The 21,604-nt window shown below is 40.5% G+C and overlaps 1 protein-coding gene across 1 annotated transcript in view; it reads right to left on the bottom strand.

Moving 5' to 3' along the window:
- Positions 1-15,777, bottom strand: part of sema4bb (sema domain, immunoglobulin domain (Ig), transmembrane domain (TM) and short cytoplasmic domain, (semaphorin) 4Bb) — a 49,291-nt gene extending 33,514 nt beyond the window's left edge. Inside the window, exons 1-2 of the mRNA XM_078252249.1 lie at positions 15,465-15,777; positions 1,390-1,833 (exon numbers count right to left, since the gene is read on the bottom strand). Of these exons, the coding sequence (XP_078108375.1) occupies positions 1,390-1,510 (121 nt within the window). The 5' untranslated portion in view covers positions 1,511-1,833; positions 15,465-15,777. The remainder of the gene's footprint in view (positions 1-1,389; positions 1,834-15,464) is intronic.
- Between the last annotated feature and the right edge of the window lie 5,827 nt (positions 15,778-21,604).

Raw genomic sequence — 21,604 nt, 5'->3', positions numbered from 1 at the left:
GTGAGCCTGCAGGCACTTGTGGTCTCTGTGAATAAGCTGCTGCAAAGGCTGCTTCACTACACACACACACTTGTTGCAGCCGTCTATGTTGTCTTTGCTCACCATTGACCTAAATTATGTTATTTGGGGTGGAATTGACAGATTGCTAAGCTCCACCGCCCTAAGTTACCGCTGCACAAAGAGGTAGACAACAGCAGGCTACAGTCAGTTGTGTCGAAAAATGAAATTACAAGTGTAGCAGATTTCTCAGCTGTAGCTAGCAAGCTAATTAAGCTAACGTTAGCTTCATGAGTTAATTGAAAGCGCCATCTCCAGATGACCTTTTATTTTTTAAAACAAGAACCCTGGAAAACGGTCTTAAATTAGCACTTGAAAGCTACGAACATGAAATTGTGCTGAAAGACTAAGGCTAAAGCTGCATATCCCAGGCAAAAAGTTAGCATCCTCACTTGTTGATGATCCATGTAGAAGACATGGAAACAAAGAAGTATTTTCATTGCAGTATGGAAGTAGGTAGTCATAGTACTATGAATAAGATAGGGATATTTGACTAATATGTGTAGCTAGCTAGTTAGCTGGACATGCTAATGTTTAGGGCTATATACGATTCAAATATTTGTTCCTTGGGTAGGTATTCGATTTTCAATTTTGGGATTGGAATATTCATTTTTTGTTTTGTTTTCCCTTCAATACTGTAATAAAGTTCAGACAGACTCAACTTTGGAGAATCACGCTGCGGTCATGTAACCAGCGATCAGACTTGTCAGTCCATTTAGAGGCGGTGTGAGAGTTCCGTACACTAAACAGGAAACATCACTGCTTCTATCGCTGCCACAAGAAAGTTTTAAAACACTATGAGGGTGAAAACAAAACACAACCACTTAACTGCTCACGAGTTTGTGTAACAGCTGACCGTTTCCTGCAACAACAAAAGCACAGTCGCTCCGTCTCTTTCCTGTCTCTCTCACTCCGTGAAATGAAGCTGCCTTCAAGTGCGGTTGAAAATGTCGAGATCTATAAAACGGTCTGACGGAAAACAATAATTGTGAAATATAAAGTCTACTTGTGCTACATTGGGGGGTTAAATAACACAACAGGACGTCACACAAATGAGCCATTTAAGTGACACTCCCACCGCTTTTGTTGGTCTGAACGTGCTCGGAGCCCCACAAACGTTGCTTCAGCATGTTTAGAAATCCAAAGCTTGACAATCCTGCCGTGCCTAGTTACTGTTGCTAAGCTAATTTTGGACTATTGCTTTTAGAGGGAGGGGTTTAGTGAGCGGTCAAGAATAAAAAATAACAATACGAATTTTACACTGGAATGTCTCTTGCAATGCTAAAAAAAATATGAATGACAAAAGCGTATCAGGTAATTATTATGACTTACTGTAAGAGAAACTGATGCGCGGTGTGACATCATCCTCAGTGGCCATCAGTGATTGGAGGCAGCTAGCCAATAGCAGCGCAGCAGCCAGAAGCCGGTGGACAGTCGCAGCTAATGTCCACATGGTTGCCTGATCCTCTCACACAGACATACACAAATGAAAGCAGTTGGTTTTTTAAAATTCCTTGGAATTCATTAAGCTCCTCTTGACTCCACAGAGCTTTATTTTCTCACTCCCATCTTCCTGCAGGCTGAGGGGGAGTGAACGTGTCCTTGACGTGATTCTTGTACTCCCAGAGTCCTTACACTCAGTTAAGAGACTCTTAGCACAGAGAAGAGGAATCCTTTCTGGATTAAAGGCCGCTTGTTGTTATCTACTCATAGTGCTCTTCGATGAATCAGCACTGAGCTCCGACCAGTGGCCATTTAGTAAAAGTCATTTTGGATCTGTGGAGAGGAGAGAGAAGAGAGAGAGAGGTTCTTTCTTTATGTTTGATCCAAGAACATGTAAAAAATAAAAAAAAATAATAAAAAAAGATGAAACACAAGCTAGAATAACAGATCCATGTCCAACTTCTGACGCTACAACCAACAACTACAAAAGCATAAGAACTGATACATTTGGCTGCGGTTCATCTTGGGGGAGGGTGTGGATTTGACTGCAAACAACAAATCCAGAATTTAAGAGTTAAGGTGTTTATGACCCAAAAATCACCCGTCTCATCTCTTGGTCTTGAGACTTTAATAACTATAGCACACTAATGGCTTCAGCTAAAGCCTTGAGGTCAACAAACTAATATTTATGCTTTTACTGTTTACTCTTTCACCACAATGCCAAAGAAAAACTCAACTAAACAGACCATTCAGACCACCAGCCAGCTAACATGAACACACACATCATATGGTAGCTTGAAGGGTTTTACAATCTTTAAAGTCTGAGTTAATGTAACAGCAGTCCACAAAGTTTCTCTGCGAGATAAAACAAGTTTTGATTCTTTTTTAATCCCTGTATTTAATTATGCTGTCAACAATCGGTGAGAGATCCCAAAGAAGATAACATGGCAGCTTGGCTCTACTTTTGTGGCTATGTGGGGAAATAAATGAAAGAACAGTGACTCTCAAGACAACTCTGTAATTTGTCTCAAAGAGGCACATTGAACACATCTGCTCTTTGCCTTTTACTGGCCTCAGTGTGAGTGTGCAGATAAGGTGGGGGTTATGTAGACGTATGCTGAAATTTTGGATTTAGTAAAGGGTCGGCTTTCTTGAAAACACTTGAAATAGGTACTACCCAGAACGACTCCATCCCTCTTTGCTAAACAAACACAGGACATAACAATTCTCTTCAAAATAAACTGGAGAATTGTGTTCATGATTCTTAAAAAAGGAACACGCCGACTTATTGGGACTTAAGCTTATTCACCGTATCCCCCGGAGTTAGATAAGTCCATACATACCCTTCTCATCTCCGTGCGTGTTGTAACTCTGTCTGACGCACCCACCGCTAGCCTAGCTTAGCCCAGATCCTGGAGGTAACCAGCTCCATCTAGCCTACTGCTCCCAATAAGTGACAAAATAAAGCCAACATTTTCCTATTTACATGTTGTGATTTGTATAGTCACAGCGTGTACAAATAACAAGGTCACATGAGACACAGCCATCTTCTAACCGTATACAAACTGGGAACTATATTATCAGAAGGCGAAGCACTGCTACTTCTGCTACTTGGGCGGATTGATTTGCTCGCAGCACCCGAGAATGTTAATAACATTGATTATAGCCGCTTTAAAACAGCCATGCTAACAGCTCTGAAAGACTGTACATTGGCACAGCAGTGCTGTACATTAAATGCCAATGTCAACACGCTAACATGCAATGACAATGTTAATACGCTGTTTAAAGAATGTAATGTTTACTATATAAACCATCGTGGTTTAGCATGTCAACATGCTAACAATGGCTAATTAGCACTAAACACAGGGGCTGATGGGAATGTCATAGGGTTTTGCTTGTGTTGACAAATTCAAATGTTGATCTGATGATTGTGCAACATGAGAAGTGATTGGATCACTAAAATTACTAAATAAATTTGGCAAGTCCTTCTAAACCTAAGCATGAGGAGTGCAAACTGTTATTTACTTCTCTTGATTTTAGCAATATCCTAAGAGTACAGACACTTAAGTCAGTGAACACAGCAAAGCTTGTTCCTTTGATTTAAACACACAACTCACTAGTCATTATTGCCTCACAGCGCTGGATGTGTCCTCCCTGAGCTCCCACATAGGTGGTGACGTTTACAAGCAAACACTGGAGAGCACATGGCATCTCTGGTCAAGAGCCTGCATCACTGCAACAACTCCCACAGGACCTCATTCAAATATTTATGTAGCTAATAAATCCTAGACGACTGGGGGGGGGGTCAGTTAGTGGCCCCAGATTGTCTGCTGAGACAATGCCCTTCTGGGGAATACCATTTTAAACTTCTGATCAAACTGGTCATACAACAACAGAGTGCAGGATAAACAAAGATTTACAACCCTGTCTCCCCGCTAGCTGCCAGTGCAAAGACTAAAGATGGACTAGTTGGCTAACACACCTACACTGGCACCATGCAAAATTAGCAGCTTGCTGACTAAATGGCTTGTGGATTTGATGGCTGGTAGCAAACAGATTGTAGTTTACTGGCAAGCTGTCAATCTTGCATAATGATTAAGTAACTGGCATTTTTGTAAGTGGAGGGTCATCTGTTTCACCTTTGCAATGGCAAGACAGATTACACTAGTTTTACTGAATACAACCTTTCCCCTTTATCTCTGCCCCTGTGCCCTGCTGTCACACTGTTGGTTCTGTCCGTCCCCTGGCTCTCAACCAGTGGACCAATGTGTCTGTGTCACTCTTCCCTTCACTACCAGCCTGCTTTGGTTCCTGCTGCTACACTGAAGCTAACTGTGTCACTGGGAGGCTGTATTATCCGCCCATGATCCCGTAACATCTCCTTCCTCCTCTGCTGGTCCCTCTCATGCCTGCTGAGACCACAACAACAAGCATGGCAGCCCAGCGTGTGTCACACACCCCAGGTACACTTGTACACTTTTAAATTTTAATGAGAAGAGAGGGGTGCTGTTAGGAGTGTTTGCTAGCACTGATAAATTACAATTACTTTTTGGCTAAATATGTGGGGCAGTATCGCATAAATAAATCTCTCAACACTCTTGCATTGACCTTTCAGTGCCCAAAAAGATTGGTGGTCACGTTGTCTAGAAAAGAGGTTATAAATGGTCACTATGGACACCAGATAACAGATGAGAAGTGGTGGTTAACTTCACAGAGTGTTAAAGATCTGAATAAATGGCAAACATATTAAAGTCTTATTGATTTGGTCCAAATTACTATAATAATCATTACCCTAAGCAATTTGCCAAATGTAATGTATCAAAATACCCCAGATATGATCTATATGAAAACAGATTTGTCACAGACTTGTACTCTGTACTGTGAAGTAACTAGTATGACATAATCAAAGCTGCTTAGTAAAACTTTTTTGATACAACATCAACTACGTCTTACAAAAAAATTCAATACATCTTCGTTCCTCTGGGTAACTGTATTACTTGTAGTCTCTTCTATTTCTCGTATAAGTTATGTCAATATGAAGAGGTCCCTGCAGCAGACTCAAACTCAAGGTATTTGGGGAATCCAAAATACAGGATGACTCATGGATGTGAAGTATATAACTGAGGCCAGCACCTGAGGACGACAAGATTGATGTTCCACATCCCAGAGGAAGATCTATTTTTTTTATTTTTTTATTTTTTAAATACAATGTCACAAGTACATGTATTTTAGTCAATTTAAATCATGTAGCGTCCCAATCCACCCTGGAGAACAACGAAGCATAGATCTGAAGAGAAAGTATTAAATATCATTAAGCATTAAATCATATTTGACAGCAAGTACTCAACCAAAGAAAGTGATCTTATTAGAAGCAACAATTATAGGACTTATAAGGTTAGAGCTCTATTCAACTGGAGCTGTTACAGTCCAGGCGCCCCTCTACGTCCAGAGCCACAGGACCCATCTGCTCATCTAAGAGAAGGTCTGCTGCTCCTTGTATCTATGAAGGGTGAATCTGCTGCCATATTGCTTAAGGCTATAGATTCATTAACCTTTAGAACCTCCCTCGAGGCTCCCTATTAATACCTGCATCTGTTTAGAGAGAGCAAGGACGTGACAGACACATCATCATGGCAAGTTCACTAGATAGGGAGCAGCATGAATGCTAACCATTTGGCTAGCTTTGTGTAAAACGGCTGGGCTTTGTGATCGGAACCCAGCTCTCAATAACTCATCCCTGCAAAGTGACTTGTCTCTCATTTAGGCTTTGGCACAGACTGAGGCACTTATGGAGATAATCAGCGGCCAGGCAGGACCCTGTGATGAGAGAGCGCCATCACAGAGCTCGACATGAGGCTAGATTAGGCCGACGTCCAATCCATTAACAGTATCATGAGTACATCTAAGTCCAAAGTGAAAAGAGAACTATAAAAGCATTTGCATTTAATTGCGCAGCTGCAATCAAATTTGAAACTTTAGGGTCTTTTTTTTTTTTTTTTTTGCCAGGTTTAAGGGTGACTTTGTAAGACTGCAAATGAAAATATATTACCTCCCAATATAAACATAAGCAACCAACAAGCTTAATTGTTTCCCTATGGTCAAAAATGTGTCCTTGTCTGGCAATAATGTTATAGTTGATTTTTGTTCTATGTCTGACCCAAAAAACAACATGGGTGCTGGTTACTATTCAGGAAGATTCATGGAGCCATTATGTTGGGCAGAAAAGGCCTCAGTCGGTGTCTGACAAAGGCAGAGACCCCTTGCTGTGCCTGCCATTATAATTCTCACTTATAGCTTAGCTGACTGGGCAGAGCATGATTGGTTTGAATTCAAACAAGGGAAAGGCAGGGGGTATGGTAAACCATATTCTTCCAAAAATCAATTGTTGGCTATTCAATTACTTTGAGAAGTTTGTTCATTTATTACTAAGAACAAGCTGCAAAGCCATTATCTTTTATCTAAAGTACAATTTCAATACCATCAGCTTGTTGATGTCCCTGTTCATTCACTTGTCCCAAAGTTCAGCTCTAGTGTTAAATTTGTATGGATTCCCTTATTATATTAAAAGCAGTGTTGGCCATGTCACTAGAAAAATTAAATTACTCATTACATATTACTTGTTAAAACTAACTGATATTAACCGGTGGCACCTGACTTGTAAATCTGCGTATAACACAGTAATGAACAGTATATGATGCCAAGAAAAATGCCCAGGAGATAGAACTGGCTATATGTTAAAAAAATACAGTTATCAAATGCCATTAAAATGGAGGTTAAAAATCATAATTACAAAACTTAAGAGCAATTGAGTCCAGTTGATGAACATCCTTTCTAGCAGCAGGGCTGTGCCGTTATCAGCTGCTCCAGTAGGAAATTTCAATATTGGAAATAACAGTAAAAGCAACGAGCCTCTGCTCCATGAAATCAGTTTTACTTCATAAATCTCCATGAAATACGTGTTTTGATTGAGTCAGTAAGCTGACAAAGGGCCAATGAGGGGCCGCTAAAAACTGAGCAATCTGCCTACACAGTGCAGATCTCTTGCTAGCTCGACGTCTGCTGGACTTAATTCCACTTTTACAGCATCATAACTTATAATTACTTTTTTCACGACTAGTATAAGGCAATTTAGTCCATCTGATAAATATCTAATAGATAGATAATTTAGAAAAAAACAGGTTCTACTACTACTACTACTACTAACTTTGAATCCTAAACCTACCACATTTCCTATGTACATAGCCTATTCGGGAATGGGACGGGGGAGGGGGGAGGGTTTAAGCCGAGCAGACTGCTCCCAGCACCAAGAAAGCAGACTCCTAAATAAATCACGACTGGGTTAAAAATAAACTCCAACTGTAAAATCTTGAGTATGTCTACACTGGTGCTAAAATAGCTCATTGCTTTTGTAGGAATGTACAGCAGCTTACAGGTAATACGTCTATCAGAGACAAATCTCCAGGACACCCTCTCACAGAGGCCTTCGAGTAGCTTTTAATATGGACAACCTCGTCATAACAAGCTGAACACAACACAGGCCTTACAAAAATATATTTTCCGTCCAGATACCATTTTGTTTTTGCTTCTTAAGGCAAATTCATATAGAGCAGGAAATCAAATGCTAAAAGTAAACATTGAGATTGTTTTTAAATGTCAACAAAGTAAAAGGACTTAAGGTCCAGTGTGTAATGTGTTTAGTTGTTCATTCTCAAAATCTGTGTTGCCCGTTCACAAACTTGTCCTTTTCATGAATATTTACCACCACCATCAATTCCAAGTATTCCTGTTGGCTTGAAATTTTACATTTGCGTTCGCATGAACTGGGTAGATGCTCCATATTCATGCGCCATCTTGAAATACGTTAGCCGGTAAGGGACATACAGGACATACTGCTCCGCCTTTCGCGTTTTCGCTGTCACATGATAAACTCACAGGTGCTGCTAATGCTGCTAATGGGTATCGTCGCTTCCCGGCCCCGGCAAGTTTGAAGAAGGAAACATGGAGGACCACACGTATTGAAAATCCACATTTCAGGAACAGGAGTCTTCTTCTTCGCCCAGAAAAAGAAAAAGGATATTGAAAAGAGCAAGAGACTGGCTTTTTGAAGCATGAAGGCTACCGTAGCTGGAATACGTACTTTGAACTGCGTGGCGCGAGAGAGTTGATTGAGATATTTGATCTCAACGCTAGATGAGAGAAATTCCCACACATTGGACCTTTAAGACAACTATTAAAATTGAGCAAAAGCAGCTTGCTTTATTCTTTCATCTTTTCTCCTAAAAAAACAAAAAAAAAAACACATATAATACAACCACAGAGAGAAAAATTTTCTTATTTCATCTCTCCAATATATTTTTTACCCTGCAGGAAGAAACCAGCCGAGGACTCTGTCAGTACACAACAGAAGAGACTTTAACCCGGGATAAAATAAAAACCTTTATGCACACTCCAACTTTTGGGTCTATAATGTGGAACAGCTGCACACTAAAGATTCAGGATCTCGATGCCTGAAGGCAAACTTCCTGTGAAAAGAGACACATTTGTACAAATGCAATAAAAACAGATCCGACTGCTAATCAAGAGCCATTTAACGTATCCCTCTCCATTTCCTCCATGTAAATGATAGCAAGCAGCTGATGATGTATACGTTGCAACACAGTACATCAATTTGGCACGTTTCCAATACTTTAAAAACAAGGGTGTTACAAAACAAGACTCAAAAACTACTTGACAGATTTCAGACTCACTGAGTATTTTGTGATGCAAATATAAAAAGGCACATTTCTAAAACTTTTATTTTGTTAAAATGACCAACACCTGAATGCACTTCTGAATGCTTTTTATATTTAGTGTCCAGAAAGGCAGAAATCTTAAGATAGTGGGCATTATTTACTTTATCCGACACCCTGAGCTTATTTGACATACAAAAGTCTCTGAGAATTGAAAGCAACAGTGTTTACTGAATTATTAATTCAAATCTGTGATCCCTGAGTGATAATATGAGGATACAGACGTTTCCTGCATGTCTTATTAATTATTTATTGAATAATCTTTCTATTGATGACTGGCTGTAATGCATCCTGCTGTGGTATGTCCCCGGTGCATTCAAATATACAATAATGATGACAATCAAACAATAAGAGGAAAATACTGTATAACAAATGAGGATAATACTCAAGAGGCATCAAACTTCCTACCAAACTAAAGGCAATTCAGGTTATAAGACAGCCACTTCCCATGACCTCAAAATGACTCACTCACTGGTGGTTATCATTGGGTAAACGTGAATATGGATCAGAGCTTATTTTTAGCATAACAGACACAAAGTGCTCTTACTAAACTATAGAAGAACTCCGTGATGGCATGTTCAATGTGCTATTTTAGAAACAAAGTGTAGAATTTGTTGATCTGCTTCTAGATTTAGATCTGCATCAATGTCCAGAAAGATGGGTGATCTTGCAGCTAACAGGAAATATGAGGGGGAAAAAGGGAAGCAGATAAACTTTTGTTTGTGCTGGATTTTGTTGATTGTACAGAGCATCTTACTGAAAGCTCTGTTGCTTAAGAGTGCAACATAAAAGCCAGTTATTAGCTATTACTAGTTTGAAAGAACAATGAGTTAATCAAGGTATGTTTAGATTTTAGGTAAGATGACCTGGTGTAGGTGTGACATGACAATTATTTCCTTAATCTGCTCATAATCAAGTTATAAGAATATATATTAACATACTGACTTTGCATTAAGCCTCTTTTTCACATGATAATCAGGTACAAGGCTGGACATTAAATATACCCTAATTGGCTTTGCATGACCCTGAGCTACCAGACTGGTCTGGATTAATAGTTTAACTACACTACGTGCACGGTTTCCATGATCCCGTCATGCCCGTGTCTCTGAGTCAAAGGCATTCATTAAAATGCTGTGATGAACTCAGATTCTACATCCCTCTGCGTTATCTTCAGGTTAGCATCGGGACTTGTCTTTCAGTCTTTCCCAACAGGCTAGACACACACATCGTTGAATTGAGGAGCTCGATGTGACACCACTTTAAGAGTGATTGCAAGCTTGAAGAGGCTCTGAGGAATATTCTAACTCCCTTTTACATTTGTGCACATACTGCCCAGCTTTACCACGCAGGAAGGAGCAATTATCATTTCAAACGAGCGAGTGAAGCAGAACTGGCAGAGGAGATAAGTGCTTAAAGGAGAGCTGGGGTCACCTTATTCCCTCTGATACAGAGTTGCCCTTGCCTCAAATTATTCAAGCCTGGCGGGGAACAGTGGGAGATCGGTTCTTGAAAAACTTGCAAAGTGTCAATAATGAGCTGTGCGTGTCAGTCAAAATGCAGTGTGATAGGAGGCGTAATTTCCCACTTGATCACAGCCCTGTTACAGAAACTATGGGAATCTTTAGAGATGTGCAAGCCACTTATGAGGAAAATCACTTAACTGCATTTAAAAAAAAAAAAAAAAAAAAATTGCTATTAGACTACAAACTCACTGGAAAATAGATTACAATTCCCTCATTTTATTTATTATGTGCTTCTGGGTTGGAAAGCTCTCCACATTTTTAATCTGATGACCCATTTAGGCTAATGAAGTGCGCTGACCAATCAGGAAATCCTCATGATTAGAGCCAAACACTTTGCCTCCAGTGGGAACATAACAAAATAAGAGACAGAGAAATATAGATTCTTCACTTGCTTAAGACTCTAAAAAGATCTACATAATGCAATTTAAAAGACATCAGCAATGAGAAGAATATTTCCCATATCTGGTCTATTTGCCACTCTGGTCTCCTTGTAACTTTCTAGCCAAGATGTATAGGGAACACTGTTGCTATCAAAGCTGCAAATGGCCACAACACAGCACAACATCTCCTTCATCTGCTGGGTTGATGATGATGATGATGTCAGTCAAGTCTGTGAACAAACTCTGTGGCGTGACAAAGGAGAATTGAAGATTTACAGTCACGTAATCGCACAATAGAGGCCTTTGTGAGGTCTGGACCACGCTGTGTTAGCATCACAGTTCATCTGCTAATTACACCGTCAAATCCAAAGACTTGGCGATCCATAGTAGGCTATTCATCTCATGACTTAAACATTGAGTTGGGGGGGCACGATTAATCCCTGCAGTTAAACCGATGTGAGGACTCATTTCTTTACTCAATTTGACAAGCGGGGCAATAGGATTTAAAAGCTTAGCAGATGACAATATTCTGTTTCTGGCCCCTGATTCACCTTGTCAGACCGACACTGCAATCACGCCAGCATGTTCAGGTATGAACGTCGACGATCGTAAAAGCGAAGCCTTGACCACAAAACTGTTCGCATAACTCATGCAAAGTGAAGACATGACACAGTTTGTCTGAGTTGCTTGTCTGCTTTGCCGCCACAAGGCTGTCGGCTGTTTACTGTCTGCAAACATGTCGACATCAAAAGGAACAGCTGAAGCACTTTTGCTTTGTTTACTGTCAGGGGCTCTGTCTTTGTCTTTGCAAGCAGTCACCGCCAATAAAGGAAGTAATTAGTCAACAGTGTGGTCCCTCCTTGCTACAGTCCCACTGATAATAGCCGATACATGGGACAGATAAGGAATGGTATTTTAAAGTATTCATTCACCTAGAACTAGTTAATCATGTAAAGTAAATAATTAGAATTTATAAGAAAGAAGAACAACATTATAATGAATTGATTTCCAACAAAATTGGATTAGAAGTAAGGGACTGTATGAAAATGATTTGGTTGGGCAATTTTATGTTTCCCTCCCCAGCGTCAATTTCTTTGGATCCTTCTTTGGAATTAGAAGAAAACTGCAATACTTCCCTTCCCCAAATGTCATAATATTTAAACAGTCCACTTTAAATTAGTCCAACTCATTTGATCCTGCACCCTAATTTAGACATCAATATCTTAATGAAGCAATAATAAAATAGAGCCCCTGATGCCACATTAAGTTGGAAATTGCTAAATGTATTGCAAACATAGCAAATGTTGACTGTGGGTAGTGCGTTTAGGCTGCGGCGGTGGTGAGAACAGGGGATAATCACGTAACCTGGTGGGTAACACAATGGAGACACAATTGCTCCCACCTTAACAACAGTCTAAAGTAGCCTACAAGTGTTCATAAACTACGCAACGGTTGGCCAAAAATGCAGCAAATAATTTTTATGTACAAAGAATTGAAGTGACACTACCACGCCGCTGCACAACCCTGCGCTAATTACCGCAATGCCTGATTTGGTGTAAAGTCTGCCTTGGAATAGAAGCTTTAAGAAGAAATAAAACTGCAGTATTCCCTTAGGCTAAATTGCTTACTTATCTCTTCTAAGCAATAAAAGGACACTTTTATTTATTTATTTTTTTTAAATTGCATGTGCCTGATTACCTTCCCCCACCTGACACATGTAAAGGCTCTGACACACAGAGCCGATTATTGGCCGTCAGACAGTCTGGCGAGTTTGGTGACTCGAGTCTGTTCTGTGTGTTTCAAGTTCCTTGTTTGTATAGCAAAATGATGTTATTTTATTTTGAAAATGTGTAATAAATACTGAACTCTACAGACATCTTGGGGGTAAAATAGAAACACAACAACTGTATCCATATTCTCCAATTGAAATATAAGATATAGTTAGTAGCAAATTCACAAGGAAAAACATTCCAGGCACACAGAAAGTCTGTTTTCCATTACAAAAGTCACAGTTTATCTTGTTCTCTACATTTCTTTCAAAACAAGAGAAGGAAAATGGGAAAGAAATGAAATGTCTCTCTGGTGAGGAACATGTTGCATAATATATTTCCATCCAAAGACAGCCAACTCAGTTAAGGACCTTATCCAGATAGATGCAGAGGGCACTTCTGGACAGAGGGCACTTCTGGACAAACTCAAAACAATTGTCAGATGGACACAGTGAAGTAAAACCTGCCCCTATGATAAATCTAATGGTGTTAACCAACCTGTCTGTCACGGCTCAACTTTATTATGCGAGGGTGAACATGCTTTTCCATTACAACTAAATGAATACTATAGGGTTAGTATAGAAATATTACAGCACATGTCTAAGTTTATAGTTGATATTCTGGTCCTCTCAACCATTTCTTCTCTGCTCAATCTCAGACATACTTGAACATTATTGTTCTGTAGAATAGAATATTACATGTTGTAGAATATTTTATTAACCTTTTACAAGGTGCCAAAATTCGGAGCACAAATGCTATTAAAATACATGTTAAAGCACACACACACACACACACACACACACACACACACACACACACTATATGTGTGGACTCACAGCTAAAGTCTCAGGTCCTGTTGATGGGTCAAATGCAATTGGAATACATGTTTTTACTATTAAAAAAACAGTACAAACATGTATTTGTGAAAGTAATGCCAGAGTGGACAAAGAGCAAGCAACAGAGGGAAGCAAGGGAAGGTAGAAAAGTCAAATTAGGGAAATTAATTTCAGGTTTGTCTGCATGGCCCCAGAGGGACATCATCTGCATTCAGAGCCCTCCTTTGGCCCAACATCTAAACCCCTGCAGGGCCTGGCCAGCCTTCCTACAGGACCTGCAGGTCATACTGAATATGAATGACCGTCAACTGGCAGACCAAGCTATGCGCAGACACAGCAGAGACAGTCAGCAAATGGGGCTACAGCCAGGTTTTAGTGAATGCAAATGTGAACCATTAAACCCTACCGCCCATGTGTAAAAGCAAGGTGTGATTTTTCAGTTTTGGTTGCATTAAACGCTACAAGAATTCTTGCAGACTCCTCAAACTGATGTCTTTCCCTGCCAAATAAAGCTGCAAGAAAACAAAACCTATTTGGAATTTTTTTTTTTTTTTAACACATGGCTTGTTTTATTTGGGATGGACAACAAACCCTTTTTAATCTGCACTAACTCAACTCAGCTGATGGAAAGGCAGCGTGGCTGGCTTCATGCCTGCCTCGTCCTGGGTGCAATCTGGCTTCAGCCCAGTGAAATGACGGTTTTCCCACATCTCTGCACATAATGGGAGGCTGCTCATGGACCCTGAACACGCAAGTTCCCATCAGTTTGTACTGGGTACTTCCAGCCCCTCTGGACACTACATGGGATATCACTAACCTTTTGGGGGTTAAAAGCAACCAGAGTGTACTCCCCTCCCCAGTTTCCACTTCCCTTCCAACTCTTTTACCACAACCTCTCCACATGCTGACCATTCCTCTGAAGTTGTTACAGTGGGTGGAGTGTTGGGTGGAGTCTGTGTGTTTGTTTTGAGTGTTTGAATGTGTGCGTGACTGTGTGGGCGGGGGTCTTTGTGTGCATATGTGTGTGTTTTTCAGAGAAAGAGAGGGAGAACGAGGGGAAAGCATGCAAGATGCTTCTGCAAGTGCTTGCAGAGAAAAGGTTTGTTTACAGTAGGAGAGCCAGAGACTATCAGTGTTACTGATAACAGTATCACGCTCTGGTAAGGGTAGCAAAAGAACAGCAGAGGCCCAAAGGGGAAAGACTGCTCCACCGGTCATTTACAGGCAGATTCCAACAAAGCATCAGCACCATCTAAACACTGAACCAGGCTTTGGCTCTCACACGCATCATAAACACCAGATTTGGTTTATCAGTTCAGGATAAAGTACACATTTTGTAAGCACTTGTGGTTTGGGCCTCAGAGAAAGAGGGGGAAAAAAGGGGATGCTTTATCCAGGCTGAACCTGTTTCTTTCATAGAAATGAAGAGTTATATGGGAGGCATGTCAACACATTTTACAACATGCCAGCAGAGATAAGAGGAGGTGGCTATTTGGAAGAGAATAACAGGAAACAAGCGAGGTGTCATTTAGCAAGTGTAAAGTTGGACAGAGTCAATTCCAAAAGGCTCCACATGGTGTTCACAGACCTGTGTGATTAAACAGGCCTTAGAAGCAGCAATTTTGTCAATTTTTTTTATTTTTTTTTATTATTTTTTTTACGTCTGGTGAAAATAAACAGAGCCATAGCAACAGAAGTGTTTCTTGTTTGTTGTTTCTTTGGGCTGAATGCGAAGGGCAGCTGTTTATGCACATGGGTAGATAGAAAACAGAGGAGCCAGTCCATCAGGCTGTCTCCCCACCTACACTGCTTTATCAATGCTGTAAAATCACTGCTAGCGCTAAGACTGAATTATTTTTAATTCAGATTTATGAATTGTATTTTGTGGATTTTGCTCAGGAGAAAGCAGGCAATGTGTGCATGAGACCCTCACCAAGCACATCCCTGATGGGAATGACATGAAAGCAGATCTGAGGTGAGCAAGACCACAAACTGGAAGTCTGGGTTAATACCGACTATCATGAGGCAAAACACCACGAATCTTAAGCAATTTCTCTGAAAAACTTAATTTACGCTTTAATGTTGTATCTTCATCAAATTTACATTGATGCCAGGCTAAAGAAGTCCACAAATTATACTTCACACACAAAAAAAACATTTTGCCTACTAGATTTAGATGAGATTCAGATTCCCTCCGTCTCCCCGTTGTAAAGGTGTTTACCCTGAAAACCGAAGAACACCGAGCAGGCACAGGAAGACCTTAGCATCCACGAGCTGTAGCGCAAAAAAAAAAAAACCTCGGTCACAGACTGTATAAAAAGATTGGTCACAGCTCAAGTCTTCACAGTTGTTGGAGAAACTGTCGAAAAATGGATCGTAACACCATTTAAATCCGCAAAGTGCGCTTAGCTTGAGCACGTTTGCGTGAGCGAAGGGAAGTCCATCATCCGAGCGTTGAAGGTTTGAAGACGAGCCTCCCCTACTACACAGACTGAAGAGACTGGTCGATTTCAAGCTGCTAAACTTTAGCTCCTCCCACAGCACACGCTGCCTGTCTGCCTGCAACCACAGACTCTAGGCCTATATAAAGAGCCTGCAACACAAATGGTCACTCATTTCCTCACCACATTACTTCTAGACAACTAAAGCAAGAACATATCAGCTAAATTTCACATTAGGCTATGTGTCTAGTTTCGCATATCTATGTCGGAGAGAAAAGGCCTAAAATAGCCTACAAGCGTCTGTGAACTATACAAAAGCAGGTCAAAATACAAAGAAAAATATATTTCATATACAAAAAAATGCATACACAAAACTCCTGTGTAATGTAAAAATTTTCTTATTGGAAATGCCTACATTATTTGTTGCAAAGAAATGCAAGTAGCCTATTTATGCAAAGATTGTTAATGCCTTACTCTGAACTTGAAAAAAAAATATGTTTTTGTTTTTCATTTATTTATTGCAGCATAGTTGGTTGCCCTAAATTGCTGTGGGGCACAGAGGCATATGTTCCACCAGAATAAAAGCCTAAAGTAGTCTTTAAGTGTTCATTAACTATGCAAAAGTTGGCCAAGAATGCAGCAAATCAATATAACCTGTACAGATATATATGACGGTAAATACGATACAGTAAATTGTCAAATATGTACAGTATTAGTCAGGCCGGCCATCAGGAGCGGTCAAAGGGTACAGATGTCCCCGGCCCAAGGCCCAAGCAAAGGTCTATGATGTTGGAGTGGGTGTGGATGAGAGAACCAATTTGGAAAATGTTGTCGTCCTGTCTATAGTTCCTAATGGTTTGCTTGGGATTAGTGGATCGAGCTATTTATTTTCTTTTTTAAAAACATATTCTGAAGTATATATCAAATGTGATTTGCAGTGAAGAGTGAAGTGAAGAGACTCTTAATGCATCTGCTCTCAGATTCTGACAGTGACAGATATCTTTGCTGAGAGGAAGTTCCCCTGCTCGCTTGTCTTGGGTATCAGTATTCCTCCTTTTCTCTTTTTTCATACTACCGTGCAGCCGCAAAACAATGAATGACAACTGAGAGCGTCCACCACAAAGAGAATTACATGGGATTATGTAGAGAGGCAAAGACCTGAACACAACCAGACTCAACTATTCATGTAATCTATTTTTTGCCCCCAAAAGAGAAAACAGAACTGTGGACTCTAGTCATGTAGTTTTCCTTTAAAAGCTCAAAACAACAGACAGCATAGCTGCACTTTCTGCTCTGCTCCGGACATCAAAATTATCATTATCTTTTCTTGACAAGGAGGGACACAAAACAAGTTCTCGTGCATAACACAAAACCACCCTTCACACCCGCAGGCAAAAAAATAACATTAATAATTAGGCTCCAGCTCCTTGCTTTCAGTGACATGCGACAGTGTGAGAATTTGTCAGATATTTTGACTGTTAACACCAAGATATGTGATGACACCAAGCCAGGCGCAGAACGCTTGAGGCTGCATCCTGATAGCCCGGTCTGACAGAACCGTGACACTTTATTCTGGAAATGTTGTCACTCTCTGACTGATTTTGCATGACTTTGCCACTGAAAGCAAAGGCCATCCCCCCACCTCCCATTGGAAAAAATTGTGACAGGTGGGGGTTATATTTATCTTTATGACTATATGCATGTCTCTCTCTCTCTCTATTATATGTTCTCTGATAGACAGACGCCAAATCAAAGTTGCTGTCTTTTATCTGCCAGGTAATCCCTCAAATTCAATCAAGGATTACTTCTGAGAAGATTAAAATCATCCAACTTTGCAAAAGTCAGGCTTGCAGCAACGGGGGGGGCTATACCACTCAGCAGTATGAATTCCTCTTAAAATGGGTTGAATTATTTTTATTCCTTTTTTATTGGTTCTGAGGTGATATACAGGTATGGTGCAATATATGAATGCATGAAAACACCCAGTCCCCCAAACTGTGATTAAGTTCTTCAAAAACAAACAGATTAAAGAATTATGAGTGCAAATTAGCGTCTACCTCACACTGAAAAAAGGAGAAAAAATTAAAGTGGCAAGCAGTTACATGTTGGCACTCCCAAAATGAAGATGCAATAACAAGATGCTGAGTAGCTCTGCAGCTTTGGGTGAAGCTCTTTGATAATTATTAGTTTTGAATTAAGTGGCCTCCTGGTAATGAGCATGCCAGGGTTTATTTGGAGCATTTTACAGTATGAAGAAATAATTTTATGACTTAAATAAAATTAATAATTTTAAAAAAAAGAAAATCATCAAATAGGGCTGTTTTTAAGTCCTGAAGGTTGTATTTTAACAAACGCTCAGCGGTTGTTGATCACATCACTCTTAATCTGCCGTTGCACTCAAATAATATCCCCTTGTCTTGGCACGCGAACACTCCGGGGAGCATGCAGCAGCCATTCATATTAAGGTCACGGCCATCCGTGAAGCTTTTATTGGGGTTAAGTATATAACAGACTCTTTCAGTAATACAAAACACCAGATTTTGGGTGAATTTACCCACCCAATATGCTTTTGTCAATGAGATCAAGTCATTGGTTTTTTCTTTTATAAACAGGCTCAAATGCACTATAAGTGTATATGAAAAATATGAACGAGAAGAAGGAAAGATTGAGAGGCTTTAAAAATTACTTTTGACTAGAGAGACCATCTTGCGACGGGCACACAACGCCAGCCACAACGCCAAATTGGGCCAGGGGCGTGAAGTAGGGTTCCCCCCTATTTCCTACCCCCTACTTCTGGCCCCCTTGCTAGGACCATACCCATTTTTAAACTCGCCCTTCATTTTGATCTCAACTACACACATGTAAAGTTTCGTGACTGTATCTTGCATGGTTATGACGCTATCGCGGGGATAAAATCTGGCTGTAGATGTTGCGACCTAGAAGTATTATTTTATAATTTCCTAATTTCCTAGAACAGGGATATGCTTAGAATTCTGTAGGGAAATCACTGTAATTTCATTTGATAAATATTCTGGATATTATTCTGATTTATGTTACTGAAAGGTGAAAGTTCAGTTACGTTGATGTCATTAGCCAGTGCAGTAGCCTAGTAGAGAGCTGAGCCAAGTGAAGTGAACGTAGGCTATGTTGCTGATGTTAGAAGACTTTGTGTTGCTTCATGTAAAAAGATAATTCTAACAGAACTGGCAAAATAAAGTTGCAAAAGAGAAGACAGAGTCTGTTTTAAGTGTGCAATATAGACATAAACACTGGGCAAAGTACTCAAAACCGCCTCTGTGGTAGTTCATGCTACATTAGGTGTCTCCAGGACCTTATTTTGCCATGATGACACACTCACGACACACACATAGACTCACAAGATGAAAACAATACCGGCATCGCTGTCACGGCTGCTCATTAAGTGTCGTTGTTAGCCATGCTAGCGACATACCTGGTGGGTGGTTGGTCAGTCAGCCATTACTTTGGTCCAGACTGAAATATCTATTAGATGAATAGCAATGATATACAGATATTCATGGTCCCAAGAGGGTAACTTCTAATTACCTTGGTGATCCTCTCGCTTTTCATCAAGAGACATCCGTACTTTGGAGACTGTCCTCCCCCCAAAAACGACTACAAGTCATTTGTACAAGGATCAATTATGACCCATATTTAAGTTTATAGTGGCGTTGATGACGTGTTTAAATCCATTACTGTTGTGTTTAGATATGTAGAAAACGCTCCTGTGGGTCTTATTTCCTGCCACCATTAGGGGCACTAATTTATGAAATGCTCCTGTGAGTCATATTAGAGGGTCTTATTGACTTGTTGGTACTTTGTGTTGAGTGATAATTAGCCAATGTTAGCATGCTGTCACGCCAAACTAAAATGGTTAAATCGGTAAACATTATACTAAACATCAACATGTTAGCATGCTGATGTTAGCATTTAGCTCAAAGCACTGCCTCACAGTTCTGATAGCATGGCTGTTGACTGTTGTTCATTGATTACTGGCTTGGTGTTAAACTGAATGGTGATCGACAGGTCGTATACCTTTATACCTGAAAAGCAGATCTATTTTAAATTGTATGTAACATGAGTAGTAGGCTATCTGAGAGGGAGAGGGGATAAAAACAAGAATTGTTGACACACAACAAGGTCAAACTCATGATTCCTTGAGCACAAGTTGGGCTCCTACTGACCAGTAAGCTCCACCCCTGCAGACTGTGATGAAGTCAGAGCAGCCCGATGCAGGTGCCTCCTGCAGAGCTAACAGCACTATGACTCATCCCCATGTCCACACCTTGTCCCGCTCCGACAGTCCCAAAAACGTCCCCACATCTCACTCTCTCTCTCTCTCTCACTACGCAGGAGGCCTTCTCTCTTCACACTGATGATGACTGATGACTTCTCAACTAATGCAGCACCCCGGCATGAAAGTGTCCCATTTGCTTCCTCTATAAATGATCCTGAGTCGAGTTGTGTCGACAGGTTGGTCATATATCATTGATAGGAATGACTTGCTGTTTTGATACCTTTAAATCAAACTGCAAGTGATGTTGGCAGTGACCATATGTTTTATGCATATTTGGGAAACTAACATCAACTAATGTTTGTTGGACCAGATGAGGATCACAATAAATATGTTTGTCAGTAACTTTTCTGCACATGTGAAACCATCGTCACACATTTGGATTTGTGTGTAATAACGACCCACCATAACTCTGCCAATGAACTACTTTGGACCCTGATACAGCACTCATGTCCAGGTAGAGTTGCTGGTAACAGTCAGTGTGACCAAACAGCATCAGTGAGAAAAAGAGTAAATCCATTTCTGTTGCCGCAGATGGCACCTCATGTCCATATCAAAGACAAGCGAGGTGCCTCTGTTTTTACCACTTCTATCCTTCCCTGCAGCCACAGCCACCTCTCTCTCTCTCTCTCTCTCTCTCTCTCTCTCTCTCTCTCTCGCTCTCTCTCTCCGTCTGATGCACACACATCAGAAGTAGGCCTGTGTTTATAGTGACAGGGAAAATAAGTAAACAGGAGATGCAAATCATGTCATCGACTTTAATTGGCTCTTACTTTCATTCCTGACATGTTCAATCATCTCAGAATGATGTTTGAAGGCTTTTTGGTTCCCTACATAATTAAAGTTTAGAGGTTTACCAGCTACCTTGTGAACACAGCTCCTCATAGTAAGAGTTGAAACCTGAATGATTGAAACTACAAATGAAAAGTCTTGATTTTACTGTCAAGGTTCTGCAGTGTGTCTATTTCAAGAGAGAAACAGCTTGCAACAGATGCAAACAGCCCATCTTTTGGATCAAGGAAATGGTCTCTAACCCTTGATGCAACCAGTTTGGATGCCTCTTTACCTTCCATAATGAATGAGAACCAATGGCAGCTTCTGTGCACACACAGGGGGAAGGGCTGACATGTGGTGTTAATATGAATACAATAGGATGTTGTGAGATTAATGCACAATGTGAATGTTGTCCGATTTCCCCCTGAGAGCTTGGGGGAAGTGACGTAAGTGACAGCCAGTTCAGCTTAAAAGCAGACATTGGTGTATGTCTCAATACATGGATTTTCTTTGTTTGGCTCCTTCTTGGCAGTTTTGAAGCAAGAAGGCTGTGGTGGGCGCAGTAGGAGGACATAGGTGAAGGTCCTGCACAGCTGCACAGCAGGAGGGGGGAGGGCTGTGGAAGAAAGCCTCCAGGCACTGGGAATGAATTAATGAGTTTCTGATTTTTTATGAATTTATCAACACAAAGAAATCTTGACATTAAATATAGTAAAGGGGAATATCACTAAATGCAAGAAATTGCCTTGGTGTTTCTTAGGTCTGATGGCAGGTTTTTGT

Source organism: Sander vitreus, chromosome 1, assembly GCF_031162955.1.
Source record: "Sander vitreus isolate 19-12246 chromosome 1, sanVit1, whole genome shotgun sequence".
Taxonomy (NCBI): Eukaryota; Metazoa; Chordata; class Actinopteri; order Perciformes; family Percidae; genus Sander; species Sander vitreus.
The sequence above is the reverse complement of the archived record's forward strand: the minus strand, read 5'-3'. Positions and strand labels throughout refer to the sequence as shown.